Here is a 19,285-nt window from a genome sequence, read left to right as displayed (position 1 = left end):
TGGCCTTTCCCTTCCCCCCCCCCCAAAAAAAAAAATCAACCAAAACAACCTGCAGAACAAAACAGTCCCCGAATGGGTCTCAGGTGGGAAATGGGGACGTGCTGTGCCCCCACGAGTGGTGGAGAAGGGATAAAGTGACCTCTTCAAAAGTGGGGGGAGGGGGGGGCACGGAGTCCTGGGAACCCCCCCCCGCTGCCTCCACCCGGGATGGGATTCAGTAGTACGAGCCCGGGCTGAGCCACAGCAGTGCCCGCACCCCGGGGACACCGAGGGCTCACAGGTAAAAAGCTAAAAACGAAGAGGGGGTGGTTTGGGGGGGGGTAGGTTCCCCCACCCTCCGGGTGCCGCGTCCCCACAGCCTTTAGGACTCCGAGGAGGAGCGGGAGACGCTCTGGAGCAGCGATTTGTATATGGCAGAGTTCAGGAAGCGAGGGTACGAGTCTCTGTGCATCAGCGTGTAGATCTGGAGCTGGGCGTCGTCGAAGGTGTGCGAGGACGGCTCCTGCATCTTTCGGTTGATCACCTCCCGCACCCGCGAGTCCAGGCTCACCTGGGGGAGAAATGAGGGCTGTGGGATCCCAGCACCGAGCCCCCCAGCTCCGGGCACAGCCTCGGAGGGTGAGGACGAGAGATAACGCGGAGCTGATCGGGGTTATCTATCCTCCCCACCCCGGCGTCCCGGCGCCGTGCCGTGGCCAAAGGTGGGGACCCCGCGATGACCCAAAAGGGCGGAAAATCGGGATGGGGACCAGGGTTCACCGCTGCGGGGGAAGGGGAGCAGCGGGGATCCCATCCCCGTGGCCTCGGGCCGTGAGCAGGGAGCGGGGTTGGGATGTCCCCGGCTCCTCGGCCCGATAGTGCCCTCGTGAGGTTTCGTCCCCGCAGCACAGCCCCGGCGCGGCCACGCGAGGAGCTTTGGGGACCAGGGACGTCGTGGGTACCAGCACCCTCCCGACGCCGTCCCGTTGGACGGTACTCCCAGCACCCTTGGTTGCCATTTCCCTAACAACTCACCCCCAAAACCTCCTCCTAGCCATGGAAGGGGCCAAAACCTCCCCGGAGCATCCGTGTCACGTACCTCCTTGGGGGAGAGGATGGAGATGTAGTCCTCGTAGATGGTCCTGGCCTTCTCGTCGATGGTGTGCTTGTTGCACTCGGTTTTGAGCTCCTCGCACGCCAGCCAGAAGAGCATGTTCTCCTCGCTGTACTCAGTCCTCAAGAACTCCCGGAAGACGTTGCGTCCCGCCGGGCTCTTCATCAGCTTGTCGAAGGACTGCGCCCAGCCCCGCACCTCCTCCGTGGTGGGTTTGGAGCTGTGGGGTCAGCGGGGTGGGAGGCAAAGGGAAGGCATTACGGCTGGATGCCTGCCACGGGATGGGATAGGGCCAGGTTTCCATCCCTCAGAGCAGGGGTGATCCCAGCTCTGAGCCATCCCAGAGGGACTGCTCACAAACACGTCCCCTGCTCCGGCTCATTATGGAGCTCCTGGGGGTCTCCAGAAGTGCCCACGGGGTTTGGCCCTGCTCTGCTCAGCCAGGCCACGCTGTGGGCTGGGCTGAATTCCCCAACAGAGGACACCGTGCTGCCAGCTCTGCACATACCCAGGATGCAGAACCCCTTCCCGTGCTGAGCTGCACTGCTGGGCAGGTCCATGCACCAGCACAGACAGCTGGGGGAGCAAAATACTAATTACTAAAGCAAGGCAGGAGCCATCATTACCACTGGCTAATTAATGCATCTGATCCCTGGCACCAGCAGAGCACCCACGGGGCCGGGCTGTGTGCAGGAGGCTCTGTCCCATTTCCAAGGCAGCGGATGCTCGGTGCAGGTACCCCGCATGCCCCTGCAGGCAGAGGGCTTGGTGCCTGGCTCCCTGTGCTGTGCTGTGCCACGCACCCGGTGTCCCCGCACTCACCACGCTTCACAGTTTGGGATGGTCTCCAGTTTGGTCTCTCGGGATGCTCTCCACGCTCGCTCCCGGTCCTCGTTCCTAACGGGGAGATGGAAAGGTAGTAACGGGCGGCGGGGCAGGGGGCTGCAGCCCCACCTCACCCTGACCCCAATACCTCCTGCCCACGGAGATGATGTCAGAGCCTGCACTGCCTGATGTCCCCTGCTCCCCCCAAACTCACCCCTGTGCTGCAAGAGGAAAGCGGCCTCCAGCCAACTTCCCCCAGCCCATGAATTTCGGAGCCGGGCGCCAACCGCAGCGCTTCCTGCTTGCAACACTGCCCCTGGCTGCAATCCCGGGTTTAACCCTGAGAGCAGCAGCTGGGGGGGGCACGTCCCAGCCCGTGCTGTGCCACAGGGCTCAGTGCCTGATGCCCCCGAGTCTGGGAATGCCTTGAACCATCCTTGCTTGCTTCTGCTCCCAAGCTCCTGCAGATGCCGAGGTGGGACGTGGGTGGGTGTCACACTGCTCTCAGTCCTTGTTGCATTTGAGGAAACAAAGCTGGGTCAGGAGAATGGGGCCCCAAGAGCAGGGCCTTGCATCAGTGCTGTGGTTGGTCCACAGGTTTGCACGGGGCTCAGCTCCACGTTCGGGTGCTCCTCCGGGCTCACTGCTGTCAGTGGCTGCAAAACCCAAAGCTGCTGCAGTGCACAGAGCTGCGAGCAATCTCTCAAAAGGCTGATGCTGACAGCAGGTCAGCTCTCCAAAACCTGGTTATCCGGGCACAAAAGGGAGCTGGGAATCTTCAGTGAGGACGGGGGATGCAGATGGGGGCAAGGAGCTGGCGATGGCACTTGTGGGGAGCAGGGTCCTGGCTCTACGTAGTGCTGTGCGTGGCGGTCTTGCTGCTGCCCTGGGTTTGGGACGGCTGCTGGCTGTGCTGCTCCCACGTGCAGCCCCAGCAGAGCCATCAATGCACCACAGGATGAGGGTTCCCAGCCCGGCGCTGCTTTCTGCTCTATATATTTCTAATGATTTGGCTGAAGGGAAGGGGCTGTGCTGCACTGGGGCTCGGCAGGTCGATCCACGTGGGGGAGAGCAGCGGCACCGCTGACACCCACCCCCCAAAATGCCCCTTTCCAAAGCACTGCATGCACTCCCCCTGCACAAAGACCAAGCACTGCCTTGTCTCATTACAGCACATCTTTGTCTTTTGGCTGCTGACTGAGTGCAAGCACATGGGCACCGCTGAGATGAGGTGAGCAGGGACAGCTCCATCCCAGCCGCGTTCCTGCACCGCAACCAGAGCCCATCCCTGCAGCTCTGGCTGCACCCACACCTCAGCCGTGGAGGACCGAAGTGCTGCACGCACGACCCGTGCTTACCATGAGCAACTGCAGCAGCAGCACCAGCAGAAGCAGCAGGCGTTGGGGCGGTGGTTGCTGGCGGGTTGCACCGTTGTCGGAGAAGTCTCATGCCGGGACATCGGAAGGGGTGGCTCTGCGGACACGGGTCCTGCGTACTGCGAGGCAGGAGGGCACGGGGGGGAGGGTGGCTGAGCTGCAGGCAGGCTACCACCTCGGCTCCCCCCTCCTCAAAAAGCAGCGTTTGGGTCCAATGGGCATCCAAGGGGCCGAGGCTACTCCTGCTGCAAGCAGGTGGCCAGCAACCCCCTGCTCTGAGTGATGCACTGTGCCCAAGTATCCTCCTCTCCCTATTACAAACACAGAGGTGACTGAGGGACCCCCACGCTGTGGCTTGCGGTGATTTATTTCGCCCCCCCCCGATGCCCCCAGCCTCATTTCCATCTCACCTGCGTCCCAGCCTCATACACGGTGGCCGTGGGTGGGTCGTGCTCTGTGGGCCCTTCTGCTGCTCGCTGCTGCTCCCAGGCCGCGGGTGCCCCGAGCAGCCCGGTTAGCGTCCCTGCAGCCGTACGGCTGGAGCCTGCAACAAGCAAGCAGAGCAGCACCGTTTTACCCCCCCATGGTGAGGATGGACCCTGCACGGGATCGGCTGGGGATGGGCTGTGCCATGCTGGGAAGGGCCCTGTGCAGGCTGTGTGCTGGGGCAATGCACGAGGGCATCTGGGTAAGAAAAGGAAGTGAGAAGGAAAGGAGGAGGAGAGGGCATGGCAGCGGGCTGCTCCACGCTGTGCTCTGACCCTGCTCCTGCTTTGCTGGAGGTGTGACAGCCCGCATGCATGCGGTGCTCATGGGGTCCCCTCGCTGCCTGGGGGCTGCCTGCCCTATACTGGATGCACCAAATCCCAGCTCTGCCCTGCAGGGTTCGGGTACAGTCCGTGTACAGTCAGGGCTCAGTCTCACACCGCTTTGCCCCGTGCCACAGCCAGATACCATTGGTGCATTAGGGCCAGGATGGGGAAGTCAGAGCTGCTCCACGGCATCATGTGAGTGGAAGGAAACGGGGGAAGTTCTCAGCTCCCAGCACAACACCCAAACTCTGTGCCAAGTGTTGGCCAGGCCCAGAGCTCAGCAGAGTGGCCCTGGCTGCACCTGCTCCATGCCCCCATTGCCCCAGGTCACCATCCTGCTGCAGATTCAGGACCTAAGCTGTGCATCCCGTCAAGGCAAAGGCTGAGCAGGGGATGCTGGTGGCAGGGGCTTGGAGCCATGCACCAGGGCCACAAGGCTGCAGTTTCCTGCTGCAAGCTCCTCTCCTCGGCCCTTGAAGCCCTCCTGCTGGCTTTCTGTGCTCCTACAGGAACTAAAAAGGAGAGAGCCTGTGCTTCTCTCCCAATTGTCCCTATTTATAGCCCCGAGTGCTGGCAGGATGGCTGTGACCTTGTCACCCCTCTCGGCAGCAGCTCTGCGCCCTCAGACAGCACTGTTGGCAGGTGCATTGTAAAATCCTCGTTTTTCCCTTTGCTTCACTTCCCCTGTACCAACCAACCTCATCTCAACGGCTGCACAGGCAGCAAAATCCCACAGCAAACCTCAGTGGGCCCTTGGTCTGAGGTATATATTATATATGATATGAGAAGGGGGAAAATGCAACAGAAATATGCTGGGACTCCCACTGCTGCGTCCCACCATGCTGAAAGCAAAAGGCACTGCAGGCTCTGATGCAACATGGAGCACAGAGCATGGGCTGGCCAAAGGATGGGGATGAGGGGATGGAGCACACGGACATGGGGTGGCCGAGGGATGGGGTGGCAGTGCTGCAGAGGTGTCCCACTGTGCTGGGGCCACTGGGATGGTGGATCAGAAAGCAGAACGCACAGAGCCAGAGCCCATGGGGAGGTGTGGGTGTGCACGAGACTGCGAAAAGAGGAAGGAGGCAGACAAGGGATGTTTCCCAAACGCAGACACGAGACAGCCCCATAGCCCCCACCCAGCCCCAGCCCTGCGGTGCTGCCCCACACTCGGTGACGTAGCTACGACACACGGCCTCGGAGTCCCCAAATTCAGGGCATCCCTTCTCTGTGTCAGCTCCCACGCCCACGACGTCCCCACTGAGCTCTCCCCATCCAATCACGGTGCGGAGGTGACAGGGACGGGGCTGTGCCACCCCACATCACCGCCCCGAGCCCCCGTGCGGCCATCCACGGGGGATGCCCCCAAAAGCACTTTGGAAGGGGAAAGTCCCCTTCCTCAGAGGGGCTGCTGGGTTGCAGCACTCACCAAACCCCATGGGATGTCTCAGGCAGTCCCGAGGCCGTCCCCAAACCCATACCTGTGCTATTCCGGCCATGGCCGCGCCGTCGGCCCCCGGCTCACAGTGCTCAGTGCGGGCCGGGCAGGGAGCCGGGAGGGAAAAGAAGAAAGAGAGAGAAAAGAAAAGAAGCCGAACACATCCTCTCACAGGAAAGGGAGTGGTAAGGGAAGTGGCAAACTCAACTGAAGAGTTCAGACCTTTTTTGGGAAAGCCCCGCCAAGGCCACGCCGCTCTGCCCGGCCGAGAGCTGCGGGTGCCCCATCCCTCCCGCAGTGTGGGGACACGGCTCTCCCCGGCAGGATGGGGACATCTGGGGCATTATGGGGACACCGAGGCCATGCCAGCACCAGGGGAACCCATCCAACCAAGGAAGTGGCCATTGCGACATCACACCCTACAAGGATCCACCCAGAGGGACGGTGCCAACACGTGGTGCCCCAGGATTTTCCAGAGCATCGCCCATGGGGGAGGAATCGGGCAGCGAGCGGCGGGGCCGTGGAGTGGGGTGGGATGTGCCAGAGCCCCGTGGCCTCCAGGCAGCGTTGGTGCGGAGCGGGGTTGCACCCATTTGCTGCCACGCAGCGTGGGGCTGAGAGCGACTCACCCACAAAAGCAGCACGCGAGAGAAAAATCAGCCACGCGACCTCAGCTTCCTTGACTGAGTGTGCCCGTGGGGCTGCAACAACGGCACAGACACCAGCAGTCACTGCTCTGACTGCAGCAAAGGGAGCACAGAGCGAGGGCCGGGCGATGCAGCGTGCGCCCGTCACCCGAACCCCGGCACACAAAACCCAACGCGGCCGCACCGCTGCTGTCCCACTGCTGAGCCCACACCGCCGCAGGGGAACTCCCCGAGCTCTGTGTAAAACCCCCACGCTTTGGCAGCTCTGCTCCATGCCTGGGACCCCCCATCCCCTATTCCCCCCTCCCCCTTGGGTTTGCCCTATGGGCACAGCCCGGCCCCGCAGCCGCCCCCTCCCCGCAGCGTGCCCCAGTCACAGCCACCTGCCGGCACACAGGAAGTTTTGGGAGCTATTCTTAGACTGCTTTTTCTCTTTTGTTTTCTTCCCCTCCCACTTCAGCAATTAGAAAGGACTCAGAAGGTGGGGCTCGGGCTCCCACATCGGGATGGTGGTGTTTGTGGGCTCGGGGCAAGGCTGACCTCCATGCTGCCAGCACGGCGGTGACAGTGGTGTTTGGGACCGCAGCCTGATCCAGGACACCTCGACCATGTGGGGACCAAAGAGATGGAGATGTGCTGCCCACGAAGTGCCCCTGTGTGCTGCAGAGGTGTCAGTGGGGAGCGGATGTCTCCGGGAGCCCTGCAGTGATTTCTTTGTCAGCCTCAGCCCCCAGTGCTGGGTTTTCCTGCACCGAGCATCCTGCGAGCCAAACCTCAGCAACATCCCATTGCACATCCCCAAAGCTCCCACCACACCCCTCCACCCTCCCCCAGAACCCTCCATCAGAGACCCCAAATCCCACAGCTCTGCCCCACGGGCACAGCACTGCCACCACTGTCCCCTCGGCCCCGGGCTCTCACACAGGAACGTGGTTAATTATTTCACAGCATAAAAATAGCACCCGCGCCAATCAGCTGGGGGATTTAATAAGGCAAGCCCTGACAATTATGTTTCTATTAGTAGAGGTATCGTGGCGTTGTTAAGGCAGACTCCCATTAAGCATTTGGTAATGATCCATGTGAAAGGAGAAAGATCGTGGGGATCAATACTCGGCAGAGGTATGGGGTGAGCAGCGGGCACATGGGGAGAGGGAAGGAGGGAAGGAAGGGGTGAAGCCTTGCTGTGCTGCTGCCCAGGCCGTGGTTTGCAGCTGGAGTGGTCCCTGAGCAGCACTGCAGTGGCACATCCCTCTGCTGAGCATCCCTGACCCCAGCACCAACTGTGTGCAGCAAAACCCCACTTTTGGATGCTAAATCCTTCCGCAGGTGGAGAATATGGAGCATGTCTGCTCACGCCTGGGTGCATCCTGGTGAGGGGCAGAAGGGTCTCTGTGCACATGGGTGCAGGTGGCACTGTATGGGGTGCACGGCCATTGGGAACCCATAGTGACTGGGGCTGTGGAGCCTCAGAGAGCCAAGGGCACAGAGATGGGGCATCACCTTTTCCAAGGAAGTGGTAGAAATCACCACACTGAGGTGGATGGGAACCCTCCGCATCCCGGGGATGTGCTGGGGCAAAGGGCAGCTCCATACAGCCAGCAGTGATTTCCTGCCCGGCCCCAGACGCAGCACCTGGAGCTCCCAATGCTGCACACAGAGCTGTGTGCCCACACTGCACACTGCCAGCCCGGATCAGAGCCCGGCACAGGTGCCCATGTGGGTGGGCATGGCATGCACAGCATCCCCTCTGCTGCCCCAACCCCAGGACAGCCCCCAGGGGATGCAGTGACCCCATATCCCTACTCACATCAGTCACTGCCACAGGGATGCTCTGCACTGTCCCAGCTGTGACAAACACCAGGGAGCTCTGACACAGACACATGGGTTATTTAAAACCCGACCAAAGGGGAACAAAGTCTGCAGGGTTCATCTGGGCCACGTGGGGAGGAGCTGGTGGCACAGAGGAAGGAAACACTGTCACCCTGCACGGCCCCTGTGCCATGGGCACAGTGCGTCCCGCACCGCCCCACAGCAGCATCTCTCCTCGTTATTATTTTGTGCTGTTTGGTGAGGCTGGCATGAGGCTTTCCCTTCCTTTTCCGGGGTTGCTGTACCTGTTTGCTCTTCTCCTGCCCTTTGCACTGAACCGCCTCGCGGGCATTCGCCTTCTGCAGGAGCCCCCTGTGGGTTCACACAGCAGACAGGAGGGAGGGCAAGGGGAAAACCCAAACCCCACACCCCAAACATTTTGCTGGCTCTGTGAGGCTCCTCCATACAGAGCCCTGTCTGCACACCCAGCGATCCTCACCGTCTGTAAAGAGCCCCAGCAGCTCAGCACAGAGCAGGTGAGGTCGTTTCCAGGGCTGCTCAGAGAAGTGGAAGTGCAGCTTGTCCGGAAATTCTACCCTATGTTTTCCTGCTGTCAGAACCCCCCCCCCTTTTTTTTTCCATGCCCGCAATGAATATCGATGCTGAACCCCAACGGATTCCGTTGTTCTCCTTGCTGCTGCTGCTCCATCCTCCCCTGGGCTAAACCATAGGCAGGACACAGTGTGGGACAGGAGCAGCTCTGGGGCCGCCCCTCGTATCCCTCCCCACACCTTCAGGTGCAGCACGAGCCCAACTTTGGTCTGTGCTGTAGCTGCACCCCAAACCCACCAAATGCTGCATCTCAGCATCACACAGGGGATGCACCCCGGCCCTGTGGGGTGGCACAGCCACAGCTGCCCTTAGGCATGCATGCAGGGCTGGAGTGTTGGCATCCCATCCCTGCACTGGATACTTTCTGCTCCCATGGAGCACCCCCAGCAGCACAGGGAGTGACCCCACCACTGCATGCTCCCTCCAGCAAAACGCATGAGTGCATGGAGCTGGCTGAGCTTGGAGTGCAGGGAGAGAGCACGGAGGAGAAGAGGAAGATGAGCACTGCTCCTGCACCCGTAGGGATGGGAACACGCGAGGCTGTGGCACAGGCAGCACGTGGCGAAGCAGAGAGGGAATGAATGGAGTGGGCACTGCTGAGGGAGCTCAGATGAGGTGAGGTGCCCACAGGGCTGAGTGCCACAGGGATGGAGCAGGGATGGTGATGCCCCTATGGAGCAGCTGCCAGGTCCGGGCTGCAACAGCGTGAGACACCATACACTGTCCTCTCCTTTCCATTGGGTGAAAATCGTTGAAGAACCAGGAGCAGCACCCGATCTCTTCCCCTCGAATCGAGTCACAGCTATTAAATAATACACAAAACCAAAAGGTTTTAGACCCGCCCCCTCCAAACGGCCTTTGCAGTGGAAACACAGAGATGTGCACAGATGAAGAAGGAACTGAGTAATAGGAAGCAGCAGTGGGCACGGGGCAACCCGGAAGCGACCACGATCCCAATGCAGTGCTGCACCCCACTGCTGCTGGGGTGTGGGCTCACTGCAAGAAACCACTTGGGGGGCACAGATCCCCACCAGGACAGCTGAGGGATGGGGCAGAACCCAGAGCAGTGTGCCTACCTCCCCCGGAGCTGCATTTCCAAGTGGATTTTCTCCGGAGGATACGAACTTGGGGAAAAAGAAAGACTGTCTCTGCCCTGCAAAGCTCGTGGAGCATCCAAAGGTGCTCGTGGTGCTGCTCCTGGGGAAAGCACAGTGCTGCCCCGTGCTCTTTGCATGAGCCCAGCAGAACTCAGGGTGCTGCGGCCCGGTTCCATCCCCACAGTGATCCCGTGGCAAAGAGGGGAAAGGATGTGCTTTGGGAGGTAGTGGAGATGCACTGTTCCCACACCTCGGGCAGCTCAGCGTGAATTACTCCACCAGGGGTATTCTTCCTTTCCCTCTCTGGGTTGGAGCAGCACGATCAGATTATCTGCCTTTGGATCCTTTCATTTTATTTTTAATAATGGTATCGAAACGGGCACACAGACCCCAACTGAAGCATCTCCGGGTCACCAAAGCCCTGCTTCCTCACTACAATCTTACGAGGTAGAGTTTGTTTAATTGCCGAGGAACACGACTGTATTTTGATTAGCAGCTTTGAGTCATTTGTGGGGAAGGGCTGAGACGGAGGAGCTGAAATCCATGTAGGGAAGTCTGATGTGGCACTGTCCCTTGGGACGTATCCTGAGGTATGTGCCCACTGGGGCAACCCAAGGCACACCACATCCACTGGGACAGCAGGCCCTGTGAGCACCAGTCCTGCCTGGGATGGCAGAGCTGCATCCCAGAGGGGAACCAACTCTCCTCGCAGCGGGGAAATCCCTCCCACTCACTTAACACTTTTTGTTGAGTTTCTTAAATAAGGCCATGGATCCACGCCAGAGCAGCATCATGGGGAGGGAGGGATGGAGGGAGCTTCCCGGGGGATCCTCGCCATGCCCAGGGATGCAGCCGGCCCTCTCCATCCCTCGGCCAAGCCGCCAAGCCCACGTGATGGGCTCGTGTTGGGCGAGATAGATGTCGTATCCCTACGGGGGTGTCACATCCCGGTCACTGGGTCCTCTGGTCACTAAGTCCCCTGGTCACCACGTCTCCCTGCCTGGTGCAGGAGGACCCGACGGTGAGCGGAGCTCACGCTCTCCCTGACCTCATCCAACCTCCCCATGCCAGGGCGAGGCCAGGGCTGCTGGTGGGGTACAGCACCCCCAGCTGCAGGGAGCACATGGGGGACCCCGTATCCCACAGAGGATGCTCCAGCACTGCACACCTGTGGGTGCAGAGAGGGCCCCGGGGGGTGACCCCAATGCAACCCTTCCCCTGGGTTGGGCAAGACCCAGCGCAGCCATCCCTGCGGCGGGAGGGGGCCCACACCTTCCTCATTCCTCCTCCATCCTCCTCCTCCTCGCAGGGGCCTGGCCCTCCTCAGGGTCGATGAGGAGGGAAAGGACGAGAGGAGAACTCCCCCCTCTCCCCACCTCCCGGTTCTGTGCGCGCTGTGCCCCCGCCCCATGGAGCATCGCGCTGTCCCCCCTCGCACATGGGGCCGATGACAGTCAGTGACACACGGACGCAGCCCTCCCTCTCCATCAGCGCCCCGCGGTGCTCAGTGTATGTGCCCGAGGTGGGGAGGAGGAAATGGGAAGGATGCACAGAAAGAGGTGGGGGGGATGCGTGGGAAAGGGAGGGGGGCGGTCACGGAGAAGAGGGGAATCATGGAGAAAAGGGGGGATCAAGCGAAAGGGGGGTGCGTGCAAGGGGGAGCGCGCACGGAGAGGCGGCAGGGGGAAGCGTTACAAGGATGGGGATGCAAACGGGGTCCGGCCGCAGCCTGCTGGAGAAGAGGGGGGGGGGAGGCGGGCCGGGCAACGCACGGGGTTGGCGGGTCCGTGTCCTCCCCCCCCCCCCCCAATCCCCTCCTCTCCCCTCCCAGCCCCCGGCATCCCCCGGGCCGGGCCGTGGGGTACTCACGGGTCGGGCATCCGTACCGTCGGGCAGCGCCGTCCGCTGCTCCGTGCCCACGGCCGCCGCCCGTGCGCTGCCCCCGGGATCGGCACCGGAGGGAGAGGGAGAGGCAGCGGGAGCGGAGCGGAGCGGAGCGGCTGCACTGCGCACGCGTCCCCCGGCCCCTGCGATTGACTTCCTAAAGCAATTGCAGCTTTGGCACTTCCTCACGTCAAAACACACACACGCACACGCACACACACACACGCACACACCCAGCGCTCGGTCCCGTGCTCTACACCGGCACCCAGAGCCGCTGTCCGGTGCACGCTGCCAGCACCGGCACCAGCACCCGAGCTGCATCCTGCACCAGGTCCAGGATCCTACACCAGCAATGTGCTCTCAGCACCTTTGCAGCCCAGCACTGCGCGCCCCACACCGGCATCTCGCACCCTGTACCAGCACCCAGCACCACACCCCCTGCAGCAGCATCTTGAACCCAGTGCCCTTCCCCAGCACTCAGCACCATGCACCCCAAACTGGCACCCAGCACTACCATCAGCACCCAGCATCACCACCCAGGCTGTTCGGGTGCTATGGGGGCACCAGGGGGGAAGCGTTCCCCTCCCCCCTCCTCCCCCCACCTCCACTCTCCCATGGAGGCTTCTCTCTAACGCATGGGGAAGGAGCTGGAGGTACCCCCAGTTTGTGGGTCCTCGCCCACCCCCGGCGTGTGGGGCTGCTGGGAACAGAGTGACTTTCCCTAAATGTTTTTCATGTGTTTATTTATCTTAAAGGGGGCTGGAGGGGGGGGGGGGGAGGGGAGTGGGGGTTACACATTGCTAAAAATAAAGGACGATAAAACTTCGGGGGAGAAAAGAGGCATAAAAATTTCATGCTCTTGCCACGCAGGGAAATTATCTCACTTGATTATTTAAAACCTCATTAAAACCCATTTCCCTGGGAGAGACAATGATCAAACCGCCCGCCTGCTTCGGTCCCCGAGACGTGAGCTCTGCGGTGTGGGGGGAGGCACTGAGAGCGGGGCCTTCGCACGTGGCTGCTGAGCTGCAAACGCTGAACCCGGCCCCTTCAGCAGCATCTCAGGGCGGACAGCTCTCCTCCTGCACGGGCATCTGCTGCCATCTCAACGCCTTCCATGGATTTCCCTGATTTCACTGCTTCTCCCCCAGCCCAGCTCGCGGAGTTTGCTCGGGGAGGATGTGCCCAAGCAGGGCCCGTCCTGCTGCAGCATTCCCAAACCTTCGCAGCGGCTCTGCCTGCACTTCACGGAGCTCAGAGCCTGCAAGCTCAGCAAATCCTCGCGCGTCTGCCGTTGCTGCTTTACACAGCTCGGGATTGTTCAGAAACCCCCGCGGACATTTGCGCTTGCGATTTGCCGGGATGCTCGAGCCCTTCGGATGGAGAAAAAGTCAAACGACGACAAACCCGGCTGGAGCATAAAGCGCGGCTCCCACCCGCGGGCATCGGGGCCGCGCTGCAGTAGCGGGACCCGCCCGCAGATGCCGCCCGACTCCGCCGGCAGCGGTTCCCCGGGAGGAGCGGCCGAGCTCGGGCTGCCCCGGGCCCTGAGCACCGTCGGTACCTCCAGGGATGGGGCAGCCGCGGTTCAGTGCCACGGCCTCTCCGCTTTTGCACGAAGCGAGCACCGAGCTCCTTGTTTTGCTCCAGAAGAAGAGCTCCGGGCACTCCAGGCAGGCTGCTAGGGGGCAGGAAGCCTCTTTGGATGAATAGCTGGGAGGAGTGTGTTAGGGATGAGACACAGCGCGGCACCCGATGGGTTTGCGAAGCACCGTTTGATGGAGAAATCGTGTCAGCGGTTGCTCGAGCCCCAGCTCCAAAGCGCTCCGCCATCCCAGCCTTGCCGGAGCAGCAGCGAGCCGCTCCCTCCCGCGGTTCCCAGCTGATGCTCACCCCCAGAGGCCGGCAGGTGTCGGGATGGGATGCACGCAGGCTGCTCACGGAGGTTTTCCATTCCGAAGGCCCTTTTCTCCCACCCCTCCCCGGGCTCTGTGAGCAGTAGCGGGAGGTTTGGGTGGAGGGACCCAAAGAGGGACCTGTGGCTGGAGCTCCACGGCACCAACAGGACCTGAGCCCCTGCAGCCCAAGTGCATGAACCCAATAACACGAACCGACCCCATTCAGGCTCCTTGCTGCCATTTTAAGGCAGCTCATATCTCCATTTTCTACGCCTTTTCTGTAAAGACATCGGGTGAGAGGATCCCGTTGTCTCTTGTGTGCTCAGGCTCGAAGATAAAGCATCAGTATGTGAGGTCCTGCAGTGTGGCTCTCTGCAGAGCAAAACATAAAGAGGGGGCTTTTGCACCACTGGGAATGATGCAGCTGTAAATTCTATCATGTTTAGGGGAAAAAAAAAAAGGGGCTGATTATTTTGATTTCCTAACGGAACAGAGTTTATGCAATCACGCTCTATATCAGCGCATTCACATTCTCCCAAATTCCTCTCTTTAAAAACTCTTTAACCCTTTGGGCAGCTTTAGCCTAAACCAGCAGAGAGGTACGGAGCTCGGCTCCTACGTCTGCAGTCAGCTGGGCAAAGAGTGACCCTGCTGGGGCTGCAGCTGTGAGAAACACCAACCCACGCTGCCAGCCCCTATTAGACACCAGAGAATCCACGCAGTGCTGACATCTGATTGATGTCCGAACCGTGGGAAAAGCTTCTCTTGGAGTTTGTGCCCTCCCAGGCACCCAGGTCGGTCCCCCATGAGACGTCTGCTCGCTGAAAGCCAGGCTGCAAATCCTGCAGCTCACGGAGCTGTTTGTTTGCTTTCTAGTGCCAAGCTTCGGGGGGGTTGGGGGAATCAGCTTAGCAGGGGGGCTGGTGCTGGCACTGACAGCAGAGCTGGGGCTGCAGCCCCAAAGCCTTTGGAGTTGTGGAGGTCTCATCTTGGAAGGATCCACTCCAATTTACTGTTCCTGCTGTGGGTGCTACAAGCTGTCAGGGTTTGGGGCACTGATACTCCTTAACGGCCCTGAACAGCCTCACCTGGGGGTCTCCATCCACACCCTTTGCTCTCAGCTCTTGTTGCAGCAGTGCTGAGGCTGGCTTGCTCCTAGCCCTGCCTGCCCCTGGGTCCTGCTGAGCTTGATGCTGATCTTGAGGCTGGTTTTGTGACCTCAGTCCTACCTGGCCTCTGTGAAGCTGCTCAGTGCTCACTGGGCCTGATCCTGACTCCAGGACTGATTCATTGCTTGCCTTTTGTCTGCATCATCATTGTGAGCTTGCCTGGTGACCTTGGGGGCTCTTGGATGAACGTGGCAGTGACCTCTGGAGCTGCCCTGCCCTCCTCTGGGGCTGGACTCTGGCTGGTGACATCCCTTCTTGCTTCCTGGCTCCTTTGGGAAGCAGCTGGCCCTTGCTGCTCCTTGACACAGTCAGGACTGAAGGAGACACTCGTGTGCAGTGAACAGCCCAGGAGCTGCTTTCATATTACCTCTGTGGTTTTCCCCCTGAGCCTGTCAGGGATGTGCAGACTTTCTCTTGAGCCCTCCTCACTGTTGGAGCAATAGCTGAACAGTAGTAATGCAGCGTGTCAGGAAGAAGTCAGAAAGGGTTATTGTCATAAAGACAAAAAGGTGCAGGATGGACTTCTGTTTTGTCTGTTATCAAGGCAGGTGGTACCTGCACATCTACGGCCCTTTCTTGACTATGGGATGGGAAAGCAGGGCCGTATCCAGCCTGCTCCCACCTGTCTGCTGTGAGAGCCCACCAGTGCTACCATGTGGGAGGAGCTGCTCTGGAAGTCTTTCATGGACGCGAAGGTGGTTCTGTGTGGTCTCTGAAAGTCCGTGGATGGATGGAGCAGCTCCTGCAGGTATGTTGGGAACCCTCTGCTCTTTGTTTGGAGGGGGAAGATGCAGATGGAGGTATCCGAGGGAAGGGTGGAGAAGTGGAGGTCAAGTGTTTACCATGAAAGCAAAATACTGAGCACAGGAGAGGGGAAGATAAAAATATTCCTGGTTGTGTAAGCAAGCCCAAGGATGGTATTCTGGTTTGCATTCTACTTGTGTGCAAAGCACCTCTCCACGCTGCTCCCTCATGTCTCAATTATTTGGTAGAAGCAGTTTGTTAGAAATCCACCCTGCTGAGTAGCAAACGGAGCCTTTGTGCTTTCCGTTTCCTCCATCTGAACTGGAAAGTGTTTTTCTCACATTGCCGTGGTCTTGTGCAGTAATAACAAAACCACATCTTCTGTTGCAGCCCTTTGTTTGCAGATTGGATTCCTATGCAGATGCATCTAAACAAGTGTGCACGACCTGCTAGCTGCACGGCAGCAGGCAAAGTGAGCGATGGTCGGTGACACCAAGTATCATTGTGATATTTCTGTTCTGACATAGCAAAGTCCAGGAATCATTGTCAGGAAGCAGCACTCATGACCTCGAGGTTTCTCACGTATGCTAGGCTGACAGCTTTTACGTGAACAACAATTGCTGTATGTGTTTTTTGGCTTAATAGTGTCCAACCTCTCTTTTTACCTGATGAGAGGGTACTGAAAGCTTTGATTGTGACCTGATATATGTGCATGCCAATCCAGATCAAACATGAGTCAGGATTTACTCCAGTAAGACATCACTGGGGGGGTGGGGGGGGAGGGGAGCTGGTGGGCTCCTGCACAAGTACTCATGTCCTGCAGGGCACCAAACAACTGTCAGTGCTGAGGGCCAGCTGCTCTGAGCTCAAGCTGGATTTGGAGCAGAGGCCCCGTGTGAAATGCCTGCATCCCTGGGCACGCTGGGAGGTAACCCTGCCCTATGGCTTGTAGCACAGCTCCCATCTGCTTCTCCTGCAGGAAGTGTTAGGAGAGGTCTGAGGCCATCTGTCTGAGCCCTGTGGGAGCAGAGATCTCACTGTTTTCCAGGAACTGTGCTAGGGACAGATTTAGGAGTACCCCTAGAAGGAATTCACTGAAGTGTCTGCTCTTTCAGATGTGCTCTAGGATAAGAAGGAGCAAGCTGTTTGTTCCTGCCTCATTTCTCAGTGACACAGATACAGGCCAGGAAGCTCTTCTTCCCTTTTGGTGGAGGGAGGGGCAGTTTCCTGTTTTCATATAGAAATCAGATTGATCTGGGATGCCTTCGTACTGATGTTGCCCCCTGATGCACAGAGGGGCTCCCAGTGTAAGTGAGCACTGGGTTTTGCTGCAGTTTTCCTGCTTGCTGCCAATGCCAAATCCCAATTCCTTAGGGTCTGGATGCAGAGGGTTTGGAGGAGCCTGCGCTCTTGCGTGCTCTAACTGGAGCGGGATGCTGCAAAGCTCCTGCAATAGATGGGCTCTAATTCCAGTGGCCCATGGCAGGGTGTCTGCAGGCTGCTGGGGTGACAGCACAGCTCCATCCTGCTTCAGCCATGGGACTGCCTGTCCAAGTTCATGGCTGTATCTGGCATTAGCATCCCAAGAATCTGCTCTGGGCAGGCAGGAATCAAAGTGAAGAGACATATTTACTGCTGGCTGGGGGCAGGGAGTGCAGGCAGCCCCCGTAGCAGCCTTGCAGTCTTGCTGTTGCTGTCAAGGAACTGGTCTTGAATAAGGAGAAATGGAGAGCAAGCAGTAATTTGGCTTTATTCAGCGCTTCATCCACAATTAATAAAGAGAGAATTGGGCAAAGATAATGTATAATTAATTTGGCTGATAGCAGAGCTCTGTCCACAGCAGGAATGTGTTATATGCTGTCAAGCTATAAATAGCAATATTTTGTTAAAGTGCTTCTCCTTTCCTTGACGGATCCCAAAAAGCTTCACAAGATGTGCTTGGTTCAGGTTGCCACCTCCCCTGGGGGTGTCCTCACCTGTGGGGGTGAATGGCCTGGGGCTAACAGAGGAAGAGGGATGAGGTCCTTCCTCCAGAGACACCTACCCAGCTGGGCGCAGTGGGGTCCCTTTGCCTGGGGTACCTGTGAAATGGGTGAGCTGTGCCTGTGAGAATGCTGGAGCAGGGAGAGGTGAAGTGTCTTTGCAAGGTTGCCAAGCGAGCCATGGCTAGAGCTAGGAATAGAAGCCAGAAGTCAGGCTCCCAGCTGCTACACCTATGGTTACTTCTATTTATGCTCCTCGTTTCTCCTGTCCATGGTTTACCAAGGGCATTCCAAGAGTAGCTTGCCTGCCAAACTTCTTCCCCTTCAAAACCAGAAATGGATAGATAAGATAGTGGAAATCAGTTTAACTGCTGGTATGTGTACAGACATACCTGAACCATGTCCAAGTTATCAGCTAGATTTTTTTTTTAATGCTCTTTTGGGGCAGGAGAAACGCCTCCGGTCTCAAAGCACCAATGGCAGTTTGCTGGCAGCATATCAGATGATTTATTTCCTTTGCCTGTGGTCAAAAGGAGAAAAAATAAATTTAAAAAAAGGAAAGAAAAAATAGAGCAGAAAATAAGGCAATGATTTAGACATAGCAAAGCCCTGTAAAGTGATTCCAGGGTAAATTCCATGAAGGCAATGGGAGAATCATGGCTCTGGGAATTGGAGGTTTAGGTTGTAAAATAAAATAAGACTGAGGCACAAAATAAATACTGCATTGCCCCCCAGTACGTTTTCCCAGAATGATTTGACTACTTCAGTGAAGCCCTTGAGACTTTCTTCTATTGACTTTAGCTGTAAATTGGACTGGGCCCAAAACCAGTCTATCCAAAAAAGCCCCAGACCATGGGGTAGAGATTTGACTCTTCACTCCTGGGGAGAGCAGAATTACACTGCTGTGCCAACTGGTGTTCAAAGAATGGCAGTGAAAGGTTAATCCAGGTAGCAGAACTGACATGAAATCGATGTTCCAGCCATGGCAGTGGTGTGGCCAATGGAGACTGGTTTGCCTGCTTTATTACACGTGATGTCTAAATTCACTTAAACTGCCCTCTGTATGAATCAGTAGATGGACTGATATCCTTGTACACTTGTTTCCTAGCACAGCATCCCACCACTTCCCCATTCTACTTCTCACTGTGCTCTTCTTTCTTCTGTTTTCTTTTCTGTTTCATCCTTTATTCTTCTGTTTGCAGTGTCTGCCTTGCAGTCCTGTTCTGTGACTCTTTGACTTGTGAGATGATCAGAGGAAGGCATGCAGGAGCTCCTGCTGCTCGTGTGATGCCCCAAAAGAGCACGGAGGTGTCCGGGTCACCAGGCTGCTGCTGTCTGAAGCTCAGGATTTGTCTGTGAGCTGCTCCCTCTCATCTGGGCTGTGGAGACAGGGAACTGCCTGGTCTTTGACCAGAAGGGACTCAGCACTGCGTGGTTTTCTGTGTCTTGTTTTCCACTGTGCTGGATTCTTCCCAACCTTCTCTGGGATCTTTGCAGAGACTTTGCAGACTGGAATAATATTGGTCTGGTTCCCAGATAGCTTGTGTATGGGCAGGCTATCAGTTTCTCAGAGGTGACTAATGCAGCATCCCTGGGCACAAATGCTGACCTCTTCTCTTTCCCTCGTGGTGATTCCCTCAGCTTAGAGCTGATGAGTGGTGTACAGTCGAGCTCTCCCGGCCACTGCCAGTCCTGGCTCTGAACACTGCTGTTCCAGGTCCCTTCATGGAATTTACTTTAAGAGCTAAAATAAATAAAAACAAATAAATCTCTGAACAAAGTAAGATCAGTTAAAAACACAGCCAAGTGCTTTGTTTTGTTTAGAAGACGCATCTTTGTGCACATCTAGTTTTGTGTTGCCAAGTTTTGGGAATCAGCGAAGGCTGACATTGTTTACTG

The 19,285-nt window shown here is 58.0% G+C and overlaps 1 protein-coding gene across 1 annotated transcript; it reads right to left on the bottom strand.

The window, feature by feature from the left end:
• Positions 1–352: 352 nt before the first annotated feature.
• On the bottom strand, positions 353–11,738 carry RGS19 (regulator of G protein signaling 19). The gene is made up of 6 exons (XM_065754317.1): positions 11,579–11,738; positions 3,705–3,838; positions 3,277–3,413; positions 1,916–1,990; positions 1,079–1,313; positions 353–550 (listed from the first exon to the last, which is right to left on the bottom strand). The coding sequence occupies exons 3-6, from the start codon at positions 3,375–3,377 to the stop codon at positions 362–364; spliced, it is 600 nt and encodes a 199-aa protein (XP_065610389.1). The 5' UTR covers positions 3,378–3,413; positions 3,705–3,838; positions 11,579–11,738; the 3' UTR covers positions 353–361.
• Between the last annotated feature and the right edge of the window lie 7,547 nt (positions 11,739–19,285).

Source organism: Cyrtonyx montezumae, unplaced genomic scaffold, assembly GCF_038088225.1.
Source record: "Cyrtonyx montezumae isolate F1298 unplaced genomic scaffold, pur_monq_1.0 scaffold_9, whole genome shotgun sequence".
Taxonomy (NCBI): domain Eukaryota; kingdom Metazoa; phylum Chordata; class Aves; order Galliformes; family Odontophoridae; genus Cyrtonyx; species Cyrtonyx montezumae.
This window is presented reverse-complemented; position numbering and strand designations above follow the sequence as displayed.